This window comes from Diabrotica undecimpunctata, chromosome 5 (genome assembly GCF_040954645.1).
Source record: "Diabrotica undecimpunctata isolate CICGRU chromosome 5, icDiaUnde3, whole genome shotgun sequence".
NCBI lineage: Eukaryota > Metazoa > Arthropoda > Insecta > Coleoptera > Chrysomelidae > Diabrotica > Diabrotica undecimpunctata.
In genome coordinates, this window is record NC_092807.1 from 32,468,855 (window position 1) to 32,491,698 (window position 22,844).

Here is a 22,844-nt window from a genome sequence, read left to right on the forward strand (position 1 = left end):
CTGTTCCATCAGCTAAATTGCCCTAGGTCTCATGAAGTTATTAGTAGAAAACGTAAGGCGTAATTTACAAAATATAACGTGGCCAGCTCCAAAAACTGCCTCACTCTCAACTAAAGATCTCTACCGACCTAGCAACCACAAAAATAATTGAGATAATGTAAATTTTACTTTCCGTGTTTCAGACATACTGTAAAACAACAAACATTTAATTTTATTTTTATTCATGTTTGGGACTCAATTACCGCATGTATAAACACGAATCACAAACAAATAAACTTTGAAGAACGTACTCCAACTTTATAGCCTAGTTCTAGTTTTGAATATCGAGTTTAAATTGTAAGCCGGAAATAAATATAAATAAATATTGTGAAATAAATTAGTGAATATTGTAATAAAGATTTTAAGAAACTTGTAAGTGTTATAAATGTAGAACCTTGGATAATAAATAAAGACAATAAATCAGATTAATAAAAATACTACAGAACTATCTTACAATAAAGTCGTCCCAGGAACGCAACTCAGCAATATCATTTTAAAGTAGTCTACTTTGAAATGTATAATATATGTCTGAATTGTCAATATAAATGAGTCAGATAAAATTAAATTAGAAGAATTTTTCACCAAGTAACAAAAAACAAAATTTGTTTAATTTATTAATGTTTGTATTGTAGTATTTTTATTAATCTGATTTATAATCAAAGGTTCTACATTTATAACACAAGTTTATTAGAATCTTTATATATTTATTACACTTTTACACTTTTCACTAAGAACTAGAACACAACTACTTTAATTTCAATAATTTATTTACAGTATTTATTTCGGACTAAAAACTCGACTTCATATTCAAAACTAACTGTAAATTAAATAAAAAGTTCCTCTATATTTATACTAAACAACCGTTAGACTAGAATTCCAGCGATTCCCTTCCAACAGACTAGAAGGTCACCCGTACTGGTTTTTCATTCGACCAGCTTCTAGAAACTTCGAATCGTAGGCGACCCATCAGATATTACCTGGGGTTTCTACCGGCTGGTGTGTGATCTAGAAAAGACTTGAATGGAATATAATTAGAAATATAATGTTTACAGTTAAATATGAATCAAATATTTATCGTAACATTGCCCCTCTTAAAAGATAGTTCCTCCTGGAATCTTGTCGGGACTGAAACGGTGTGCTGGTATCGGCAACTGGACCCTCTTTTACAACTTACAGTTGTATAAAAATGACAAGGGACGGTTTTCTCTCCGCACCAGTAACTATGCGGATTGCAACAGACTAATACCTGGACTTCGGTGTCTTTAAAGATCTCCTCCACCATACTTCGGATAACCCTCCAATCTAATTGGAGGCACTCGAACTTTGGCATAGCTATATATATATTTATATATATATATATATATATATATATATATATATATATATATATATATATATATATATATTTATATATATTTGATACAGCTACCTATGATTTTATACAAAAAATTTTAGAAAAACTAGAGCATAACTAAACTCTAATTTCACTATTTGGGAGAGTGAGTCATCGTTTGAAGGCGTAGAAGTGGGGAAAGACGTATGAAAATCCAGTGGCGTACACTCACTTTTATTTCAACGTTAATTATATTATATTGTTTAAATATTATTGTTCAAAATAGGCCACAATATGTTTATCTGCAGGTTTTTACTGAAGTTTCCATCTCTATATCCAAAGACTGTTTTCAAAGATATAAATTATAGTTATATTTATTTTATTTGTTTATTATTATATATTTATATATTCTTATATTATTTTCTTTTTTTTTTCTTAACTTTAAAAACGGTCTCTGTAATAGAGATCGAAACGTCAGTAAAATAAACATGAAAATAGATGTATTGTGGCTTATTTCCAACATTCTCCCTAAAAATACGGAATGCCACAAGCAAAAAGCCACAGAAAAATAAATATTGCTATCATTTGTATATTTGAACACGATCTCTTTATATAGAGATCGAAACGTCAGTCAATTAAAGATTTCAATTAAATATATTGTTACTTATTCCCAACATTATTTCTAAATATACAGAACGGCAAGCAAAAAGCCATAGAAAAATAAATATTACTATCACTTGCAGTGTGTATATGCAGCGACGGAAGAGGCTGATGAAGACGAGGTAGAAAGATTCTATGGAGAACTTCAGGAAGTATGTGATAAAATCCAAAGAGACGATGCTGTTATAACATTCGGCGCCTTTAATGCTAAGCTGGGAAAGAAGAAACTTTTGTAAACATATTTGGGAAACATAGTTTGCATAATAAAACCAGTCAAAATGGATTAGGGTTGCACAATTTGCAACAGCAAATAATTATTTAGCTGTCAGTACTAACTTCCAGAGAAAATATATCCATAAAGGAACATGGAAAATACAGGGAACCAATGAAGCCAATCAAATTGACCACATCCTCATCCCAAAAAGATGGGCAACAGACATAACTAATGTCAAAACGTATCGCAGGGCGAACTCTGACTCAGATCACTATCTTGTGGGGACAAAATTGCGGCAGAAAATCGCGACAGTGGCAAAGGGAAAAATAGCCAAATTAAAAAATGGAATGTTGAAGGATTCAAAAGTCCAACAAAGATACAAGAATATCAAAATACTTTCCAAATAAAACTCAACGGAATCAGAGAGGAAGATACTGCAGAGGAAGAATGGAGACAATTAAAAACAATAATAACGGAATCTGCAGAGGAAACTGTCGGAAAAGCCAAAAGGCAAAGAAATGCGAAATGGTTTGATGATGAATGCAGAACTGCAGTAGAGAAAAAAAGGCAAGCTAGGCTTAACCAACTTCAAAGAAACACAAGAAATAGCAGAGAAATTTATAACGAAAAGAGAATATAAGCGACTAGAATACGCAGAAAAAAAAGAGAGGCTTCGAAAAAACAAGTACTAGAAATCCTAGAACATAACAACAGACACGAGAGCAGGAAATTCTATAACAGAATAAAAGAAAGCACACAGTCATTTAGACCAAAATTGGCAATATGCCAAGACAAGGACGGAGAACTACTAACAGAGAAACAAAAAATTATAATGAGATGGAAAGAATACTTTGAGGAAAACCTAAATGCAGACAATGGAAATGATCAAAACGAGGCAATATATTTTACGGCGGAGTAGCACATTGAAAATCCGAGTTATGAGGAAGTACCTGGTTCAAATAATAAAGAAACTAAAAAAAGTGAAGCGCCAGGAACAGACGGAGTTTCGGCAGAATTGTTGAAATATGGAGGACCCGAACTCTGGGGAAGAATCCATTACCTGATAAAGTTGGTTTGGACCAAGGAGCAAATGCCGGAGGAATGAGCAGTTGGTCTTATACAGCCAATATATAAAAAAGGAGATAAGAGGGAATGCCAGAATTACAGAACAACTACATTGCTAAATGTAATACACAAAATCCTTTCTGGCATTATCTACACTAGATTGTCAGAATACTCCGAAAATATAATCGGTGATTATCAAAATGGATTCAAACCAAATAGAGCCAGTACAGATTACATACTCATACTAAGAACAATACAAGAGAAAGCTTATGAATACGGCATAGAACTATATAATATGTATATAGACTTTAAACAAGATTTTGATACTGTGAAAAGAGACAAAATGCAAAAAATATATCAGCCTCATAAAAATGACGTTGCAGGGTTCAAAAACCGCAGTTAGAGTAGGTTGAAACCGTCTCCCCTGTGATGAGTATCTACAGAACTTTGATAAGACCCATAGTAACGTATGGTTGTGAAACCTTTGTAATGACGAAAAAAGAGGAAGCCCAACTCAGGAGATTCAAGAGAAAGATACTGAGAAAAGTGTATGGCCCGGTGCAAGAGGAAGACGGCACATGAAGAATCAGAAGAAACGACGAGATTAATGAACTGAATGAAGGTTATGAGATTGTAAGTTTTATGAAAAGTCAAAGACTGTCATAACTGGGGCAAACCATGAATATAAGATAATGGAGGAGAAGGGCCCAAGAGAGATATGAATGGAAGGACATAAGCCAGATAGGCAAAGACCCATCCCGGGTTATGATGCCAAAAGGAGAAGCAGTGGCGCACCTAGAATTTTTCTTTGGGGGGGTCTTGGTTGGGCACCGAATTTTTTTTTATTTTGAGTCCATAAAATTTGTGAATAAGTGTCGGAAAAGTGTCCTGAGAGGGGGGGGGTTTAACCAGCAAAACCCCTCTCCCCCTAGGTGCGCAACTGACTAAAAGGTTATACCTCTCTGGATGTCTCATTACATGGCCAAAATATTGTAACTTTCGAATTTTTATTGTTTATGTTATATTATTTCTAAACAAAATTTAAAACCCAGTGTGGTGGAGCATGTAGATAATATATTCTCAATATGGTCTCATGGATCAGAGTTGTTGGACACATTCTTGAATAATTCTTCTTTTGGCATCATAACCCTGGATGGGTCTTTGCCTGTCTGGCTATGTCCTTCCATTCAGACCTCTCTTGTGCCCTTCTTCTCCATTGTCTTATGTTCATTGTTTTCAGGTCGTCTTCCACGTCATCCAACCATCTCGTTCTGGGCCTTCCTTTTTTTCGCCTTCCTATGGGCTTCCATTGTAACATTTTCTTTGTTGTTTTTGCATCGTTTTGACTCTGCACATGTCCCAGCCATGACAGTCTTTGACTTTTCACAAATCTTACAATGTCATAACCTTCATTTAACTCATTAACCTCGTCGTTTCTCCTGATTCTCCATGTGCCATCTTCCTCTTGTACCGGGCCATTCTTGAATAATATAAACGATAAATAAGAAACAATAATATTTACCATGGAAAAGAAATATAATAACACACTACCTTTCCTGGATGTTTTCATCTCTAAAAACGACACTGGATATGACACTCAGGTGTATAGAAAACCAACACACCAACAGATATTTAAATTTCAAATCAAATCACAATACTAATATTAAAAAGGGAATCATTAAATACTTATACGATAGAGCCAAAATTGCTTGTTCTAACGAAAATTCCTTCTTGGAGAAAAAACGTTTGTTAACATCTGTTTTATTAAAAAATGATTATCCTTTATAAATAAGGAATTTTCAACAATCGACCGAATAGAAAAAACAACTTAGAACGAGATCCTACAGCATACACAAGTAATACTACGAGGAAAATAACAATACCATACATAAAAGGATTATCAGAAAAACTTAAAAGGATAGGAAATAAATTTAACCTTTTAACAACATTCAAAACAACACACACATTGAGATCTATTTTGCCTAAAACCAAACCTAACAATGAACAAGAAAGGACAAAGAATTGTATTTATCAAATACCTTGTGAATGCGACCAGTTCAATGGGATAATTTAACTATAGTCCTAAAAATCAAATAAGCGGCTCTAATTATGCTAAATGAGACAAATTGTGCAAATTCCTCGGCAGAATGCAGTAGGATCTGGTTAACCATATTAAAAGAGGAGGTTAATAAAAGGAAAATACCAGTATTAGTAAGTCAGTAACATATCGAGAATGCATCATAAATATATGTTTTTTAAATAACAAACATAAAATCAGAATTTGGTGTTTATGAAGAGTAAACTAAATGTAAGACCAAATATTTACCATGTCAGGATATTATTATGAGCTTTTTTTCCTCATGATTTACTATGGAATCACTAACAGGAGAATTTTACTGTCATCGTGGCACGTGGTTGTCTTGTTAAAGACAAATTACATGCTGATTTTTTTTCTGACGGATATTCTTAAGTTAAAGTTGATTTCATGTAATCGAATGAACTATCTTACAATAAAGTCGTCCTAGGAACGCAACTTAGCAATATTGGCAATGACTTTAAAATTGTATAATATATGTCTGAATTGTCAATATAAATGAGTCAATGAGATGAAAAAAAATTTCAATTCTTAATTACTAACATTACTGTTATTATTCTATGTATAAATAAAATTAAAAAAAAATTAATACAATATAAAATACTAAACTAAATTAATACAATAGTTTATACATGTATCTATCATTACTTGACATTATATAATGATATTAAGTATTACAAAATAGCCTCCCACCCAACTCCGCATCTTAGATTGAAAGTTCTGAGGTCCATCTGGCACAAAGATTCATTAACACGAAAAGTTAATTTTGATTTACCTAACTACACAAACATCCTAATTTCTTCTTCTTTAGATGTCGTCTCTATGCGGGTTGGCGAGGACTTAATTAGATCAAATCTCGGGTGGTGAAGAACTGTTTCATTTAAGAAATGCGTTTCTGGTCACTTCTATTCTACATTGAACTTTTTGTTCTGAGCCCAAGGTCCCATTTATGCAGCATCCTAGATCAATAAGTTTGTTATTTATTAACATATTTATGTTTGAAGTATTCCTTCTACGTATCTCAAAATTGAATTTCATAAATTCAATTAACTTACTTTTTTCCGTTGAGTCACTGTGTAGAATAATACCCACTGGCGGTAAGTAAAATGTAGAGAGACGTAACCAACGATGACGGCAGTAAGAGAAAAAAATAGACATGAAGTCGAAGAGGAATCTTTTCAAAGAAGTAAAAATATGCCTAGAATGCCAATAAAATTAAGAAGTAAGATGTTACTAGTTACGATCAGTTAGATAGGTTCCTAGCAATTGCTGAATATGCAAAAGATATGAATGAAGTAAATTGGGAACTGCAAGAATTAAGAAATTAACAAAAATAATTTAAGGTTTGCCTTTTTGTATGTTGTTTCAAATTATAAGCTATGTCAAATTGTTTAAAAGAAATGTTTCCAGTGTATAACCTCATATGAACCTTCATGTTAAATAATTGGGAAGAAAACTGCTTAAAACAAATGTCAGATTTACTTTTCTTTACTGTGCACTTTCAAAATATTTTTGCGAGAAAACGGCTTAAACCAAATTTCACACTTGTAAGAGTTTTTCCAGTGTGCACTCTCAAATAAGTTTTCAAAGAACCTGCCTGAGAAAACCGTTTAAAACAAATTTCACACTTTTAAGATTTTTCACCAGTGTGCACTTTCAAATGCCGTTTTAAATAACGTGCCTGAGAAAATGGCTTAAAACAAATTTCACACTTGTAAGATTTTTCACCAGTGTGCACTCTCAAATGCCGTTTCAAATAACGTGCCTGAGAAAATGGCTTAAAACAAATTTCACACTTGTAAGATTTTTCACCAGTGTGCACTCTCAAATGCCGTTTCAAATAACGTGCCTGAGAAAATTGCTTAAAACAAATTTCACACTTGTAAGATTTTTCTCCAGTGTGCACTCTCAAATGTGTTTTCAAAGAACATGCATGAGAAAACTGCTTAAAACAAATTTCACACTTGTAAGCTTTTTCTCCAGTGTGCACTCTCAAATGTGTTTTCACATTACCTGCCTGTGAAAACTGCTTAAAACAAATTTCACACTTGTAAGCTTTTTCTCCAGTGTGCACTCTCAAATGTATTTTCAAAGTACGTGCGTCACTAAATCGTTTTAAACAAATTTCACACTTGTAAGATTTTTCTCCAGTGTGCACTCTCAAATGTGTTTTCAAAGAACATGCTTGAGAAAACTGCTTAAAACAAATTTCACACTTGGAAAATTTTTCTCCAGTGTGCACTCTCAAATGTGTTTTCACATGACCTGCCTGTGAAAACTGCTTAAAACAAATTTCACATTTGTAAGGTTTTTCTCCAGTATGCACTCTCAAATGTGTTTTCAAAGAACATGCTTGAGAAAACTGCTTAAAACAAATTTCACACTTGTAAGATCTTTGTCCAGTAGCAGCTTTCATATTTTTATTTACTGTTTTTCCTTCACAGTGTTGACTCGTATAATTTTCTATGTAAGATGAATCTTCAATTAGAGACTCCATAATTTCCTTTTTATGTTCGTCGTGGAGATAACCTAAAATACAAACCAACTACAATATAAATATTTAAGTATAAGGGAAAATGAATGCAAGAATCAATTTTGTTTTATTTAAAACTAGCTGACCCGCCAAACCTCGCGCCTTAAAATTAAATAATGTATCAAGGTTCAATAAGCTAATCTTTCGAGTCTTTTAAGTAACGTGAAGTAAGTCAGTTAATATGAGGGATGTTGTGTACATGGCAACGAAAGGCCAAGGCATACAACGAAATACCACTGTCAACGTTTGTAAATTCTTGGAAAAAACTTTGGCCAAATCTAGAAGATAAGATTGACCAAGCAAAGATATCAGCAGATGAGCCAAACAACATTCTTGTTAACGAACCTGATGGCAATGCAGCTCTATTGCACGACCTTCAGCAACTACCGAACTGTGGTCCCAATGTTGAAGAAGATGTTTTGGAGTGGATCAACTTTGAAAAGGAGCTACACGAGATTTTGACGAAAACGAAATCGCCATCGAATTACTGCCATCTGTTTCAAAAAGTCCTAACTCATCGTTTAGAAGAGGAGGAAGTGCATATTTCTAACAGATAAGTACATAGCGACTTCTTCGTATACACCGTATCTCCCTTGCCGCCAAATTTAGTACGAAAAATCCGTAACTCCCTAGTTTGTCGTAGAATATACCACACGTCTGACCTATCACTGTTTTGAAAGTGTTGTTTACTGTTATTTTGAAATATTTTTAACAAAAAGTTGGTGGTAAGTAGTATTAAATATTTATTAAACAATATACAAATATTAGTGATATGTGTATCTATAAAATATTTCCGTTTTACCATCATATCTTTTAAAATGGGAGATACGTAGTATTCGTATTAGTCATATTGCTATAAATATGTGGATTTACGAAGTCTTCGGAAATCGAATATCTTGTTATTATTATTTCAATTTTGACAAAATATATTATTCCCGTAATATCGAAAGCAATCAGAGAATCAGAGATAAAGTAAAGGTTTAATCCAAAAAGATGTATGAATAAAAAAATGTATTTCTCTAGATTTATTCTTTTATGTATTGGATGTTAACCGGTTAACCTACAAAATGGACAATTACCAACCGGTTGAACAGGCTGGCTTCCGCAAAGGATATAGTACATCAGACCATCTGCTGACAATGAGAACATTGATAGAGAAGGTAAATAAATACCAACTACCCGTATTTCTTGCCTACGTCGACTATGAAAAGGCGTTTGATAGTATCGAGGTATAGGCCATAGAACAAGCTAATAATAATTGTAGAATAGATTCGAGATATAGGCAACTAATACATAATATATATGAAAATGCAACTATGATAGTACAACTAGACGAAAATACAAATCCGATCTCCATTAAGAGAGGAGTGAGACAAGGAGACGTAATATCGCAAAAACTTTTCAACCTAGCCCTAGAAGACGTCTTCAAAACTACAAATTGGTCGACCTCTGGTATTAACGTTAATGGCAACAAGTTAAACCACCTCAGATTCGCTGACGACATAGTGATTATAGCGAGCACATTCGCTCGCAAATTATGATGGGGGAACTAGAAGCCAGCTCCCAATAAGTCGGCCTAAAAATGAATATGAAAAAAACAAAAATAATGACAAACACAGATGACCCCAGACGTATAACTATAAATGGCAGTGAGATAGAACAAATCTAGGAATATATCTACCTAGGCCAAATCCTGAGACTTGACAAAGAGAACCAAAGTGCTGAAATTACTAGAAGAGCAAGACTAGCATGGGCAGGATTTGGAAAACTTAGTTGGATACTTAAGAACCGCAAAATACCCCAATACTTGAGGAGCAAAGTGTTCAACCAATGCATCCTTCCTATCATGACATATGGATGTCAAACCTGGACCCTAACCAAGACAAACATGAATAAACTAGCCACAACAGAAAGAACAATGAAAAGAGAAATGTTAGGTATACGATTGTCAGATAAAAAAAACACGACTGGGTAAGATCCAAAACAAAAGTCGAGGACATAGCAACAAAAATTGCCAAAATTAAATGGAGCTTCGCGGGCCACACTGCTAGACAAAAAGACCAACGTTGGAATATTACAATACAACATGGGAGACCTTACTAAAGTAAACGACCAAGAGGAAGACCACAGATGAGATGGGTTGATGATATTAAAAGAATAGCCGGAAGAAATTGGAAATATGTTGCTCAGGATAGAGACCGATGGAAGGAGTTGGGAGAGGCCTATGTCCAAACATGGACGACAGAAGGATAAGAAGAAGAAGTATTGGATGTTTAGTTTTCTATTAAGTCGCCAAATTTATTTGGCTACTCATAACAGAAGTTATGAATGTATATAATATCCCAGAAAAAATCAAATTAATAAAACATTTGGACTTATTTTTTAAATAGATAAATTATTATGAAACACAAGACTCTAAGGCCTTTTTTTAGGTGTGAACAATGAAGTCCAATTCAAGACGAATGCAATGTTTACAGTTGGCACTAAACGCAGATTTACCAGATAATTCACTTACTTTGTGTAATTTGGAAAATATTTCAATAGTATTCATTCCGTTAAACGAAGAATTACCAGGTAATGACAAGATTGTTGTAAAAACAACCTGCTTATAATATTGTAATCATATTTAGGTATTTAGTTATTTTATCAACTTGTGCGCTCAGATCGTCACCTCTCTGGTTAATGTGTTTGCGACCCTCTCCCTCAAAACCTCTCTCCACCCCGCGTTATAGGACTAAGGACAAGGAAAGTGCGAATTTGTCTCTCGGCAAGTAAGGAGCGGGTGTGTTGTCGAAAAGTGCGTGAATCGCACGGGAATCGGTGTTTTGTGTTAAAACGTATACCAGTTTGTTTCTCTCAATTCTATGTATCTCTGTTACTGCCTCCTAGCACTGTAAAACTAATGATATTTGTATAACTCTTTTTAGTATTATCCAGATACCTATGTATATATACCTACATATTATCAATGTAGAATCAGTCCTTAAATTCACTACAAATAAATCGAAGGAAAAATACGTCTTAAGTCTTTTATTGCTTCAGTGGTCTTTAATAAATATTTTGAAGCAACTAGGTGTTCAACTACGCCTCTCTTAAGTGTGGAAAGTTTGGTAATAAAGTTACCCTCTCCAACCAGAGATAATACAAGATTTGACCAGCGTTACGGATGTTCCGGTAAATATCAAGGAAAGCAGAAGTGAGCAAGAAATTATAGAAAACGAAAATAAATTAACCGAATCTGATAATAGACAGTCAGATTTGGAAACGGAAGTTGAGGGCAAAAATGTAATCAATAAGAGAAAAAGAGTAAAAAGATGTCAAGTGAATGAACAGAATTGGAGTGATCATATTAATCGAAGAAAAAGAGAAACCGAACCGCAAAAAGTTATTTTGGTAGAAAACGGATTGAAAATAAATGGCACTATGATATTAAAAAACAACCAAAAGTAATTAAAAATAGATGTAATTGTAAACTGAGTAAAGGAAACAGTAAGATAAATTGCGGATTGTTAACGGAGCTGCAGCGTGAAACACTATTTAGAAGATTTTGGGAACTTACTTGGAAAGAGAAAAGAATATTTGTAAATAATAATATTAATAATAATAATAGCTGTACTCCTCGCGACGTCCAGATGTGTACGAACATTTTTGGGAGATACTCCAACATACCAAGTCACCTAGGGCTCGATAACATGGAAAGAGTCCCACCAGAGCTCAATCCTTTTGATACCGTAGGTATCTGGGATGAGTGAATTTTCCCCTCAGAGGGAGTGTGAGCAGTATGGCTAAATCTGGATAATAATAGCGTTTATTGTCCAACAGAATTCATTTATAGGACAAAATACAATACTAAAGTTAAATGAAATATTAATAATTCATAGGTAATAATTAAATAACACATTTTTCGAGTATTTTACCTTAACATAAAGAAACTACTCAATCACCTAGGTAGATCTCAGCCATCCTAGTAAGCTGCTTTAAACTGCAGTGAAATATATCGCAGTAAGCACTTAAGGAATTATACAGTCCCTGGCCAAATTATTAGACGCACTCCTGTTTTTTAATAATTTGATGTTTTATTCGAGTTTATATATGCAGTTCTTTCACATACAAACATACATGAAATGGATTTTTATTCAGGAAATTTATTATATATTTTGTATTTGTCATAAATGGCAACATTGTCTTAATCAATTCTTGCCGGAACGTAAACAAGTCTAAACCTACTCCCATCGCGTTCGCAGGTGCTTCAGTTGCGAAAGTGTCTCTGTGACTTTATGTGCCGTGTTTGTTTATTAAACAGTTTTATATTACGCAGTTATTTGTTTATTTCGTGTGCAGATTTTAAATAATCTGTTTGTACGCTTTCATCATGGGTAAAAAACGCGATCTTTCACCACGTAAAAAAGCTGAGATAAAAGCCCTAGTGAATACTCAAATATTTTCAAACCGCGAAATATCACGAAGGTTAAAGGTTTCTGAAGCTAGTGTTCGACGCATAAAGAAGAAGATTGAGAATTGAGCCCAAAACGAAAGAAAAAATGCGTCAGAAAGCCTATTTTCACTTCAAGGTCAGAAAGATCTTTAAAGAAAATTTGCCTGGAAAATAGATTTGCTACCACAAAATTGATAAAATCGCAAAGTTTCTGAATTGGTCCAAACAGTTGCGTGATAAAGATGTGGACTTCTGGAGGTCGGTAAATTCATAATTTCTTGCATAATATTTCATATTTCTTTCACAAATAACGCATTTAACCATTTAACCAACATAAAGACCAGCACATTTTTTTTTTAATTGAAAGGTCTGCTTCAGTGATAAAAGCACATTTGAAATTTTGCAAAACAAAGCTCAGTTTGTGCGTCGTCGTCATGGAGAAAAGTTTCATTCTGACTGTGTTGTTCAGACTGTGAAGCACCCTACAAAAGTGATGATTTGGTCAATCATTAGCGGCAAGGGTACTGGACGTCTGTACGTGGTAAAAGGAATGAAGCGGCAAGACCAGTACAAACATGTCTTGAAAAGGCGGTTGATTCCGCAGCTCCAAGACTGGTTTCCAAATAAGGAACCATTCATTTTTATGCAAGATGGAGCTCCCTGTCATACAGCACGGTATGGCAAAAAAAAGTAAAGCTTTTTTGGCAGAACAAAATATCTCTTTGTTGGATTGGCCGGGTAATAGCCCCGATATGAACCCCATAGAAAACGTTTGGGAGTTGATGAAAAGAGAAGTGGCTAAAGACATGATTATAAATAAAACGCAGCTCTTAGAAAGAATCATTTACGTGTCGAATCATCATCCTCAAATGCAAGAGATATTACAGGCTTGCATTGATAGTATGCCGCGCAGAATTAAAGCTCTAATAGCGGCTAAAGGTGGCTCAACAAAATATTAACACTTAATTGTCATTATTTCTGTTTTCTTTCAAGAGTCAATAAATACATATTTATTCATTAATAATGATGTTTTATTGGTAATAAAATATAGACAATTAAATGGACAACCAAATAACAAACATTCTTTCTGGTATAAAGAAAAAACCTATTTAGTATCAGCTCATAATTAAGATTTTTTATAAAATCTTATAGTGCGTCTAATAATTTGGCCAGGGACTGTAATAGTTGCACATGAGAAATAGAGGAGAATTTAACATAAGATTAGTTCTAGCTTGTGTATTTCTGAACGTAATCGAATTTCTCACTGGATAAGATGGAACGTTAAAATTTATTTGTCGAAGAATATCAGGGCAGTCAATGAGATTATGTAGTAACTTGTACAGGAATATTAGGGAGGCATTCATTCGTCTAGATTCTAATGATACTACGTCCAAACCGCTACACAACTCACTATTGCTGATGCCCCTCTTGGGATATATGCCGTTAATTTTGAAAGACAAAAATTTACGCTGCACCTGATCTATAATTTGGATATGTACATCATAAAAAGGTGACCAAATGACAGAGGGATATTCCAGTTTACAGCGTACAAGTGTAATAAAGTAATTGCCTTAGTATTAGTGAGATTTCGACTATTTCTAATTATGAATCCATAAGATTTAATTGCTTCTTTAACCTTTAAATTAACATGTTCAACCAAGGTGAGTTTATACTCAAATGTAACTCCAAGGTCTTTAATTTTATTCAAACGTTCAAGTTCATTGCCGTCGATAATATAAGGATGGTATATATTAGACTGTTTCCTAGAATAATTAACTACTTTGCATTTATTGGCATTAAGATTCAAATGATTTGCATTACACCATTCATGTACACGATTCAGTTCACTCTGCGGAAAATGACAATCATTAAGGTCGCTTATCAATGAATAAATCTTTAAATCATCGGCATAACATAAACATGGTGCAGAAATTGATTCACACAGATCGTTAATAAATAACAAGAACAATAATGGACCTAGCTTAGAACCTTGTAGAACCCCTCAAGAAGCTAGGTACTTTTCCAATTTGTAACTATTATAAGCAACAAACTGCGTTCTATTTGACAAGTAAGACCTCATAAAAGTCACGGTATCCTCAGAAAGACCAAAGAGACACAACTTAGAAAGTAATACAGCGTGGTGAATTCTGTCGAACGCCTTCGTAAAGTCAGTATATATGACGTCAACTTGACTTCTATTATCTAGGGCCGCTGAGATATATTGTGTGACCATTAATAAGTTTGTCACAGTAGACCGATTGGAGACAAAACCATGTTGATATTGAGACAACTGATTACGAGTGCGTGAGTAAATACGATTGTACGAAACTATTTAAAAGACTTTCGATAGATTGCAAATAATGGAAATTGGTCTGTAGTTTTCTACCTGACCCTTTTCACCAGTTTTTTTGAATATTGAGCACACTTTTGACTCCTTCCAGAGACTCGGATATTCCTTGTCAAGAAGACATAAATTAAAAATTTATAATAGTGGCACAGTTAAGACACCTATGCAATCCTTAACCGAAAAGGATGGAATATTATCAGGTCCACACGTCATTTTGTCTTTCAATTTCTACTAGCCAAAATTATCTCAGACTCTAAAATAGGATAAAAATTTAGGTAATCTGCATTAACTGAGGAAGAGTTAGCCTTGAAATTAATATCTGATGACAGAAAAACACTCTTGAAAAATTCTGCAAACGCATTCACAATATTTTGTGGGTCGGAGGTAGTAATGCCATTATATTTCATCACACCAGGAATTCTTGAACTATTATTTTTCGAATTTACGTATGACCATAACTTCTTGGGGTTGATGGATAAAGCAATTTGGATATTCTCGACATATACATTGTATGCCAAACTGATTTTTGATTTGACAAGGTGTCTTAACCATTGAAACTCAAGCAAATCACAATGATTTTTTAATCGTTTTTACTTTTTTTCTAAACTTTGCTTTTAATTTGATGTTGTGAATGATATCAGCATCGAACCAGGGTGGGTATTTATGCTAAAGTTTTTATAAACTGGAATATACTTATTAAACACAGAAAAAATCTTATCATAAAAGTTATTTAAAGTTTCACTAACGTCATTAGAAGTATCCAGAGAATTCCAATCCGTTTCAAACAGTTCTCGATATAAAGCAGGAAAATTTGCCTAAGTTGTAAGTTAATTGCTCCAAACCATACCTAAATTTAGGCTATTTTACAAATATATCCGTAAATGTTATTAGAAGAGCTGGGTGATGAGAGTCTTCATAGACCAAAGGTGAGTCATCATGCTTCAATTCACAACTGAAATGCGATAAGACCAAATCTAGCAGTCTACCTAAATGATTAACAACATTGTTAAATTGTCTAAGGCCAGTAGAGCCCGCAAAACTTAAAACTACAGAAGTTTTGAAATCAGACATATCATTATCTATAAACCTTGAAACATTGAAATCGCCTAGTACTATGCAGTCATTATTTAAGTAATTAGTAAAGTAAAGAGCTCATTAGACGTTATTTCCATAAAAAGAAGGAGAGGCGTTGAAGAAACATCTAGAAGACAATTTTCCACCGAATTTTACTTTAAAACAGAGAACGGAAGAGTACGTGTTTGTAAAAAAATGTTTCTCAATACTCTGGCAGTAGGAAAATGGGTTATTAAAGGTTGGGCAAACTAAGATAATAATATCCCACTTAGTATTAATTTAAATGCGAGTAGTACCAAAAGGGATCCGTATGAAAATCAAAAGAAATTTCTTGGGCAATTGTTTGATAACCTTTTTAAATTAGAATCTCATTACTGCCGTGCCAGTTCATCTAAATTGTACTTGGAATCAGTATGGGAATCGAAATCGCAGTTATATAAATTTTATGAGGATAGTTGCAAAGAGAACAATGCATCTGTTCTATCATATGCAACGTTCTCAAAAATGTTTGATGAGCAAAATTTATCATTATATTCTCCTAAAAAAGATCGCTGCGATGTCTGCATTGGATACGAAAGTAAAAACATTGAACAAGATCAATTTGATTTGCATATGACCTTAAAAAGAGAAGCTAGAGATGAATTAGACAAAGACACTAAATCTAAACACACAGTATTTTCTATGGACTTGCAGTCTGTATTATTGTCACCTAAATCAAATGTTTCATCCATGTATTACAAAATGAAATTGGCAGTAAGTACATAATTTTACACTTTATAATAATAAAGGGTTTTGCTTTTTGTGGAATAAATGTGAACGGAACTTACTGCCAATGAGTTTTCAACAATAATATTTATTATTTATTTATTGTTTTCAACAATATTTACCAGTTACAATCAGTCTGTGTAAAGTACTACTAAGGTCTATGTGTTCGTCAGAAAGTTTCCAATTATCTTTCTTACCAAATCAGCTCATTCAATATATTTTATTTGAGTTACTATTATTAATTATGAGGTAAGCTTAATAGGATCTAGAAATTTATTTAAAATTTTATTAGGAAATTTTAATATATCGGGATATGTAGCTGGTACTTAAAAGTACCTTAGGTAATTAATATAAAAATTATAAGTGAATATATATATATATATATATATATATATATATATATATATATATATATATATATATATATATATATATATATATATATATATATATCTGGCACCTATACCTATATTACTTTATTTTTTCTTGGTATATGAAGGAATATAATATGAAAAAGCCACTTACTGATAGTGAACTGCTAGATATTATTGAAAATGAAAATTATGATGAATTTATCATAGATAATAGTATGGATACTGATACTTAACAGTGATGTTCCATGGAGCTTATCCAATATCGGGAGATGCCTTCGGCAAAATTCGGTAGATCATATGCAATGACGTTAATGACGTAAATTATTATAATATTTATATTATAATACAGTGAGTCCAATTATGTGAACACCATAATGGATTTTTTTTTTAGTTTTATGAGCTAAAACCTAAAATCAATCATCAACTAAATTTTTTGAGCCATATACAGGAGGTTTGTCAAAAAATATGAACATAAACTTCGTATTTTTTGATAAACTGCCTATATTACTAAAAAAAATTAATATCTGATGATTGTATTCTAAGTTTTAGATCATTCAGAACTTTTTAGAAAGAATAACTTTTTTCCATAAAACTAAAAATAGAAAACTTTCCCATTATGGTGGCGACTTTAATGGTTCAAAAGTTAAAGATCTTAAATAATTATGCTGAACTAATTATTAGAAATAACCATAATTCATTGAATTTTGTTTAATAAATAAAGAATCAAATTATTGGGACCAAATGCGCACATCAGCTATTATGATACAAACAAGGTTTAGAAATAGTTATAGGTCATAATATTTACAGAAAGTTAAAACGTTCTGGTTCAAATAGATGTATTAACAACCATTATTTGCTAATGGATTAAGTCAGCAGTCAAAAAAAACCCACAGCACACACACCATCATTTCTAATAGTTTATCACTTGATACTTGAGATTGTTTGAGAATTGAAGAGACCTGTGTGAATGATTATGATCACCAAATGATGTTTATACAATATGTTATTATTAGGTATAAAATTACGAACTTGAATCTGGGGGTATTTCCCTTTCTTTGCATCTTTGCAAATATATTTTTAAACACTACAGGGAAGTATCAAATGAATTTTAATACAAACGTATTAAAAATACCGAGTATTAGGTTACACTGAAAAGTTTTTTGATGGTAACAGAAATAAAAAGATAAATTGTATTATCCGAATTTATTTACAAGTCATTGTGATATTTGTTTTAAAATTAGGTAGATCCAAGGGGCAGTTCGGTAGATCGGTAGATAGGAATCAAATTCGGTAGATCTACCGAAAAATCGGTAGACGGAACAACACTGATACTTAACCAGATTACGAAGAATATGACATTCAGTTGTCCCAACCTACCTATCAAACCAATCCACAAATTTCTGGAAGTCTTCAAGATGAGGAGCAACAGCTATTGGATAATCATCATCGCACCATTAACAACAAAGAATTTAAATATGAAGAAAATGAAGTGTCATTTCTGACCATAATACAATATCTCCAATAAATTTATACTATATTTACCAATGGTACTTTTCAGTACTGTTAATCTTACTTTATTAAAATAGTTTTAAAGCTGTGTTTTAATATTTCTGTCAAAAAACAGTAACTATTTTAAACAGTTACAATAGGTTTTTATACAGTTATCTGACAGATTTTTAAAGTGCATAGGTCAGATAAGTTGGTAAATAACTACTTAATTTGTAATTGTCTCTTATATGCCTTTAAATTGTATTTAAGATCAAAATTATATTAGCTGGTAAAACAGTTATTCCGATTTACATTTCTAAACTAATATGGGGGGAAGTTAAATATATTGTTACTAACCTTTTTCAGTTTTTTGGTTTTCTTCAAATGGGTTAATTTCATGTTGTTCTATTTCAGTACTTATGGGGCATTTCTTTAAGTCTAAATTATCATATGTGTCATGTGTACTTTGCCTATTCGATTCTTCCTGAATTTCACATTTAACGCCACCCAGAAGAATATCATCCAATTCATTATACTCTATTTTTATTTTAGACGTTTCCTCGCTAATTTCTTGTTTTACTTCCATTTGATTACACTTGATTTTATGTATCCAACAATAATTTTACAGTCAAAGAGCAAAATCACAATAAAAATGAACATAAGAACATAACTTATGATGTATAGCTTTGGCGCGAAAGTTCGCGCAATTTTACTCGCGCAGACAGCGACGCCATTTTCTCTGGACTCCGAAAAATTTGACGGCTCTCATTGGTCATTGTCATAAATAAATAATAATAATATCAAAGAATATAGACGCTTATAGAAGAATCATTCACTGTTATTTTTGAAAGTGAGCAAAAAGTGGGACATAGATAAGGAAAAGTGGGACGAGTGGAACGCACGTGTTGCACGTGGTACCACTAAGGAGCGGTCATGTCAGCTGTGGCTCTACCATTGCTTCTAAAATATGAAAGAGTGGGGCAATAAATGCAACTTTAGATATTTTTATATGTAGATGCCGCGTGGTCGTAGAATAGGATTAAATTTTTGCGTTTTATAAAATTTTTTAAAGAAAATAATATTATTTTACCTTTTAATAATTTAATCTTTTTAGAAAAATTATTATGATTCAAAGTTTTAATTGAAATATGTACAAATCTTAAGTATAAATCAGTTTAAGACTATTTTGTAATAATTTCACCAATATTCATTCATTGTGAAAATTATGTTTTAGATACTACTAGTTGTTATTTTAAAACAAGATTAAATAGTACCCATACAGCGTAAAAACTTTCACATATAGGTACTATTCATTAAAATGTACTGTTAAAGTTTATTTTGTTATTTCAAAAATAAATCAGGAATGCTTTTTGTTGTTATTGAAAAATTATGGATGAAATGGAAGTTTGGAAGTTTTGGCGAAATGGAAAATTTCATAATTTAGTAAAAAGTTTCATTGAATACTTTTTTTTTAAATTGAAATTTTTTAAAAATGTTTCGTTAATTTCTGGGCAGAAAAACAGTATAATAAAAAGTTATGTGACGGTTTTTCGTTGTGTTGGAACAAACCAATTTTTAATTCAAAGTTATACAATTAAAAAAATAAAGACTTTGAATATTGTAAACATCATACATTTTTAAGTTTTAAAATTAAAAATTTAAATTGACAATAAAGATTTTATTGTGAAAAAACAAAAAAAAGACAACAAAAAAAAAGTTTGCAAATCAATGACATCGAAATTTGTTTCGGCGTAGATGCAAAGTTACCCGTTCGCACTCCTTTCCCACTTCCCCCTAACTACATATTTCATTATGAAATTTTCATGATAGTTTTAAGCCGACGGCACCACGCTGCGAGTTTATGCAGCCACCCTCTTAAACCGTAACCAAATCGCCCATTTGAACTGCGCTTCTATAAGCGTCTATATTCTTTGATAATATAGAGGCCATTGTATTTGTTTACTTTTTGTGTATTTATAGATACAAATAAACTTTATACATTTATTTCGCAATTACGTTGTATAAGTACGTCGATATGTACAAAAATAAAAACAAAAAGCCTTGCCACACTTGTGCAGCTACAAAGTGTTGTAATAATTCTAGAAAAAGTAATGTTTTCGTTTCGAAAAGATGTTAATAGGTGAGTGTTAAATTAGGATTAAAATTGTGTATTACAGATGTTATATTATTTATTAACGTTTCATCGTGTATTAAAAAAATGTTTGTATTTAGGCAAAAATTTGGTTAATGGCATGTGGACGAGAAGATTTATTGAATAAGGCAGAACGTTTACATAGAAGTCATCGTCTTTATGGTACTCGTTTCGACAATAAGATGTTTCTGAATGATATGAGAAATCGATTACAACCTTCTGCAGTTCTCACAAACTTTCCTTTAACAAAGGGCTCATCAACTTTTGATCATACTTATTCTGCTGTAGTCCAAAACATATGTCTTCCAAGATGTCCTATTAATGAAGGTAAATAAAATAAATAATTAAGATGTAACACATATGTAAGCTTTCTCTTTTTCTTTTAGAAGTAGTGAAAAGTTCAGCTATGGATATAGAGAAAAATGGTAGTATTAAACATAAACCATCCACTATAACTGTACTTTCTTCACATGCTCTTGTGTTTTTAGTGAGATTATATTGACATTAATCAAGATCAAGTAAACAACAATGTAAAATAACATTCAAAATCATATTTAAACAAAACCAACTGTTTATAGAATAATCCAAGCTCCTGAATTGCTTTAGCTAATTTGTTTTCATATTCCTCTCCGTTCACTGCGTCAGAATTTAAATTATCTGACTTCTCATGCATGCAAATCAGTGCTCATGAGATAGAATTTGTTTAACTTCTGAAAATCTAAACTACAAAATGATACTTTGTATAACTTAATGTGTACTTACTTATTTTATTCATGTATATTTTATTTTTATCTGTAATTGTATAGGTATATTGTATATATCTATACTATTGTCGTTTTGTATATTTTGACAGTGGGTAATAAATTTTATAACATATGTGTGTGGATATTTAATGAAAAAATGTATAGAATTCCATAGTTGTGAAATGTGTGACAGATACTCAAAAACTGTAACTAATTTGTCAGATACTACTGTATATTCATGTTTAAGGGATATGAAAATAGAACTGGTGACACATTTGGTAATCTAAAAATGGCTACTGGTGATTTTGTTAACTATATTAGGATACTTAACTGCCTCTTTCACAAGAATTTTGGCATATAAGTTGCAAATCAGAATATTATTAAAACATATGTTTCTCTATCTAGTACCATAAATTTTAGCCACCCTTGTGAACAATTTCCACTAAAATATTGTATAACTTTATTTAGCTGTGTATGTTTGAACTATTCATTAAAATTCATGAAGAGAAATTTCAAGACTGAAAAACATGAAAATATAACCAAAAGAAAAAATAATAAATTTATTATTTGGAAACATCGATAAAACATTATTTACTTCTTTATAACAATATATTAAGTCAAAATAATCTTTTTTTATTACAATGAACAGATAATATCAATCAATAATTAATTTACCCATTTAGGGGTTTTCTTCACATCCTCTTGTGTTTTTAGTGAGATGTACTTAACTAAAATATCTTATCATATTACATAAAAATGAATTAGAGTGTTACTTCTAATTAATTAATAATTAATTATATTGACATTAATTAAGATCAAGTAAACAACAGTGTAAAATATCATTCAAAATCACATTTGAACAAAAGCAATTGTTTATAGAATAATCCATACTCCTGAATTGCTTTAGCTAATTTCTTTTCATATTCCTTCCCGTCCACTGCGTCAGAATTTACATTTCCATGTATCATATCACAGAACTAATTATGGTTCATATATAGTTATGATCTGACTTCTCATACATGCAAGTCAGTGCTCATGAGATATAATTTGTTTAACTTCTGAAATTTTAATTTACAAAATGATACTTTGTAAACTTAATGTGTACTTATTTTATACATGTATATTTGATTTTTATCTGTAATTATATTTATCTACAATGTATTTTTGTATAATTTTGACAGTGGGTCTGTCACCTTTGTTATAAATAAATAAATGTAATATCTAATGTAACATGTAATAATAAATGAAGTTCATTTAAAAATTTATTTTTTATTTCCACAAATATATTCTTAACATTAACAGGATGACGCTACTTTTAGCACTTTGTACAATTCCGTTAGACGTCTAATGTACATCAACAAGGATTGTAAGAAAAATTGTGTTATGAAGTACAGTTATGAAATTATGGAAGGAAAACCATTACTTAAATAAAAAATTCAGATGTTACATTCTACAGAAAAGAAATGTGTCGATAATGTGACAATTGAAGACTATATGGCACTTACATCTAAATTTTGTCCTTCGTTA

General features: G+C 32.0%; 2 protein-coding genes across 4 annotated transcripts in view; both read right to left on the reverse strand.

The window, feature by feature from the left end:
- The window catches only part of LOC140441255 (uncharacterized), a 58,135-nt gene extending 39,046 nt beyond the window's left edge, over window positions 1-19,089 (reverse strand). For 2 of the 3 annotated variants that reach the window (XM_072531858.1, XM_072531860.1), the window contains exon 1: window positions 18,780-19,089. In XM_072531858.1, coding sequence (XP_072387959.1) covers window positions 18,780-19,008 — 229 coding nt within the window. In that variant the 5' untranslated portion in view covers window positions 19,009-19,089. Of the gene's footprint in view, window positions 1-7,027; window positions 7,936-18,779 lie in introns of those variants that run through there. The other variant, XM_072531859.1, reaches the window with a different exon arrangement.
- LOC140441254 (uncharacterized) overlaps window positions 5,833-22,844 on the reverse strand; it is a 63,143-nt gene continuing 46,131 nt past the window's right edge. The window contains exon 4 of the mRNA XM_072531854.1: window positions 5,833-7,033. The gene's annotated coding sequence lies outside the window, so the exon portion shown is untranslated. The remainder of the gene's footprint in view (window positions 7,034-22,844) is intronic.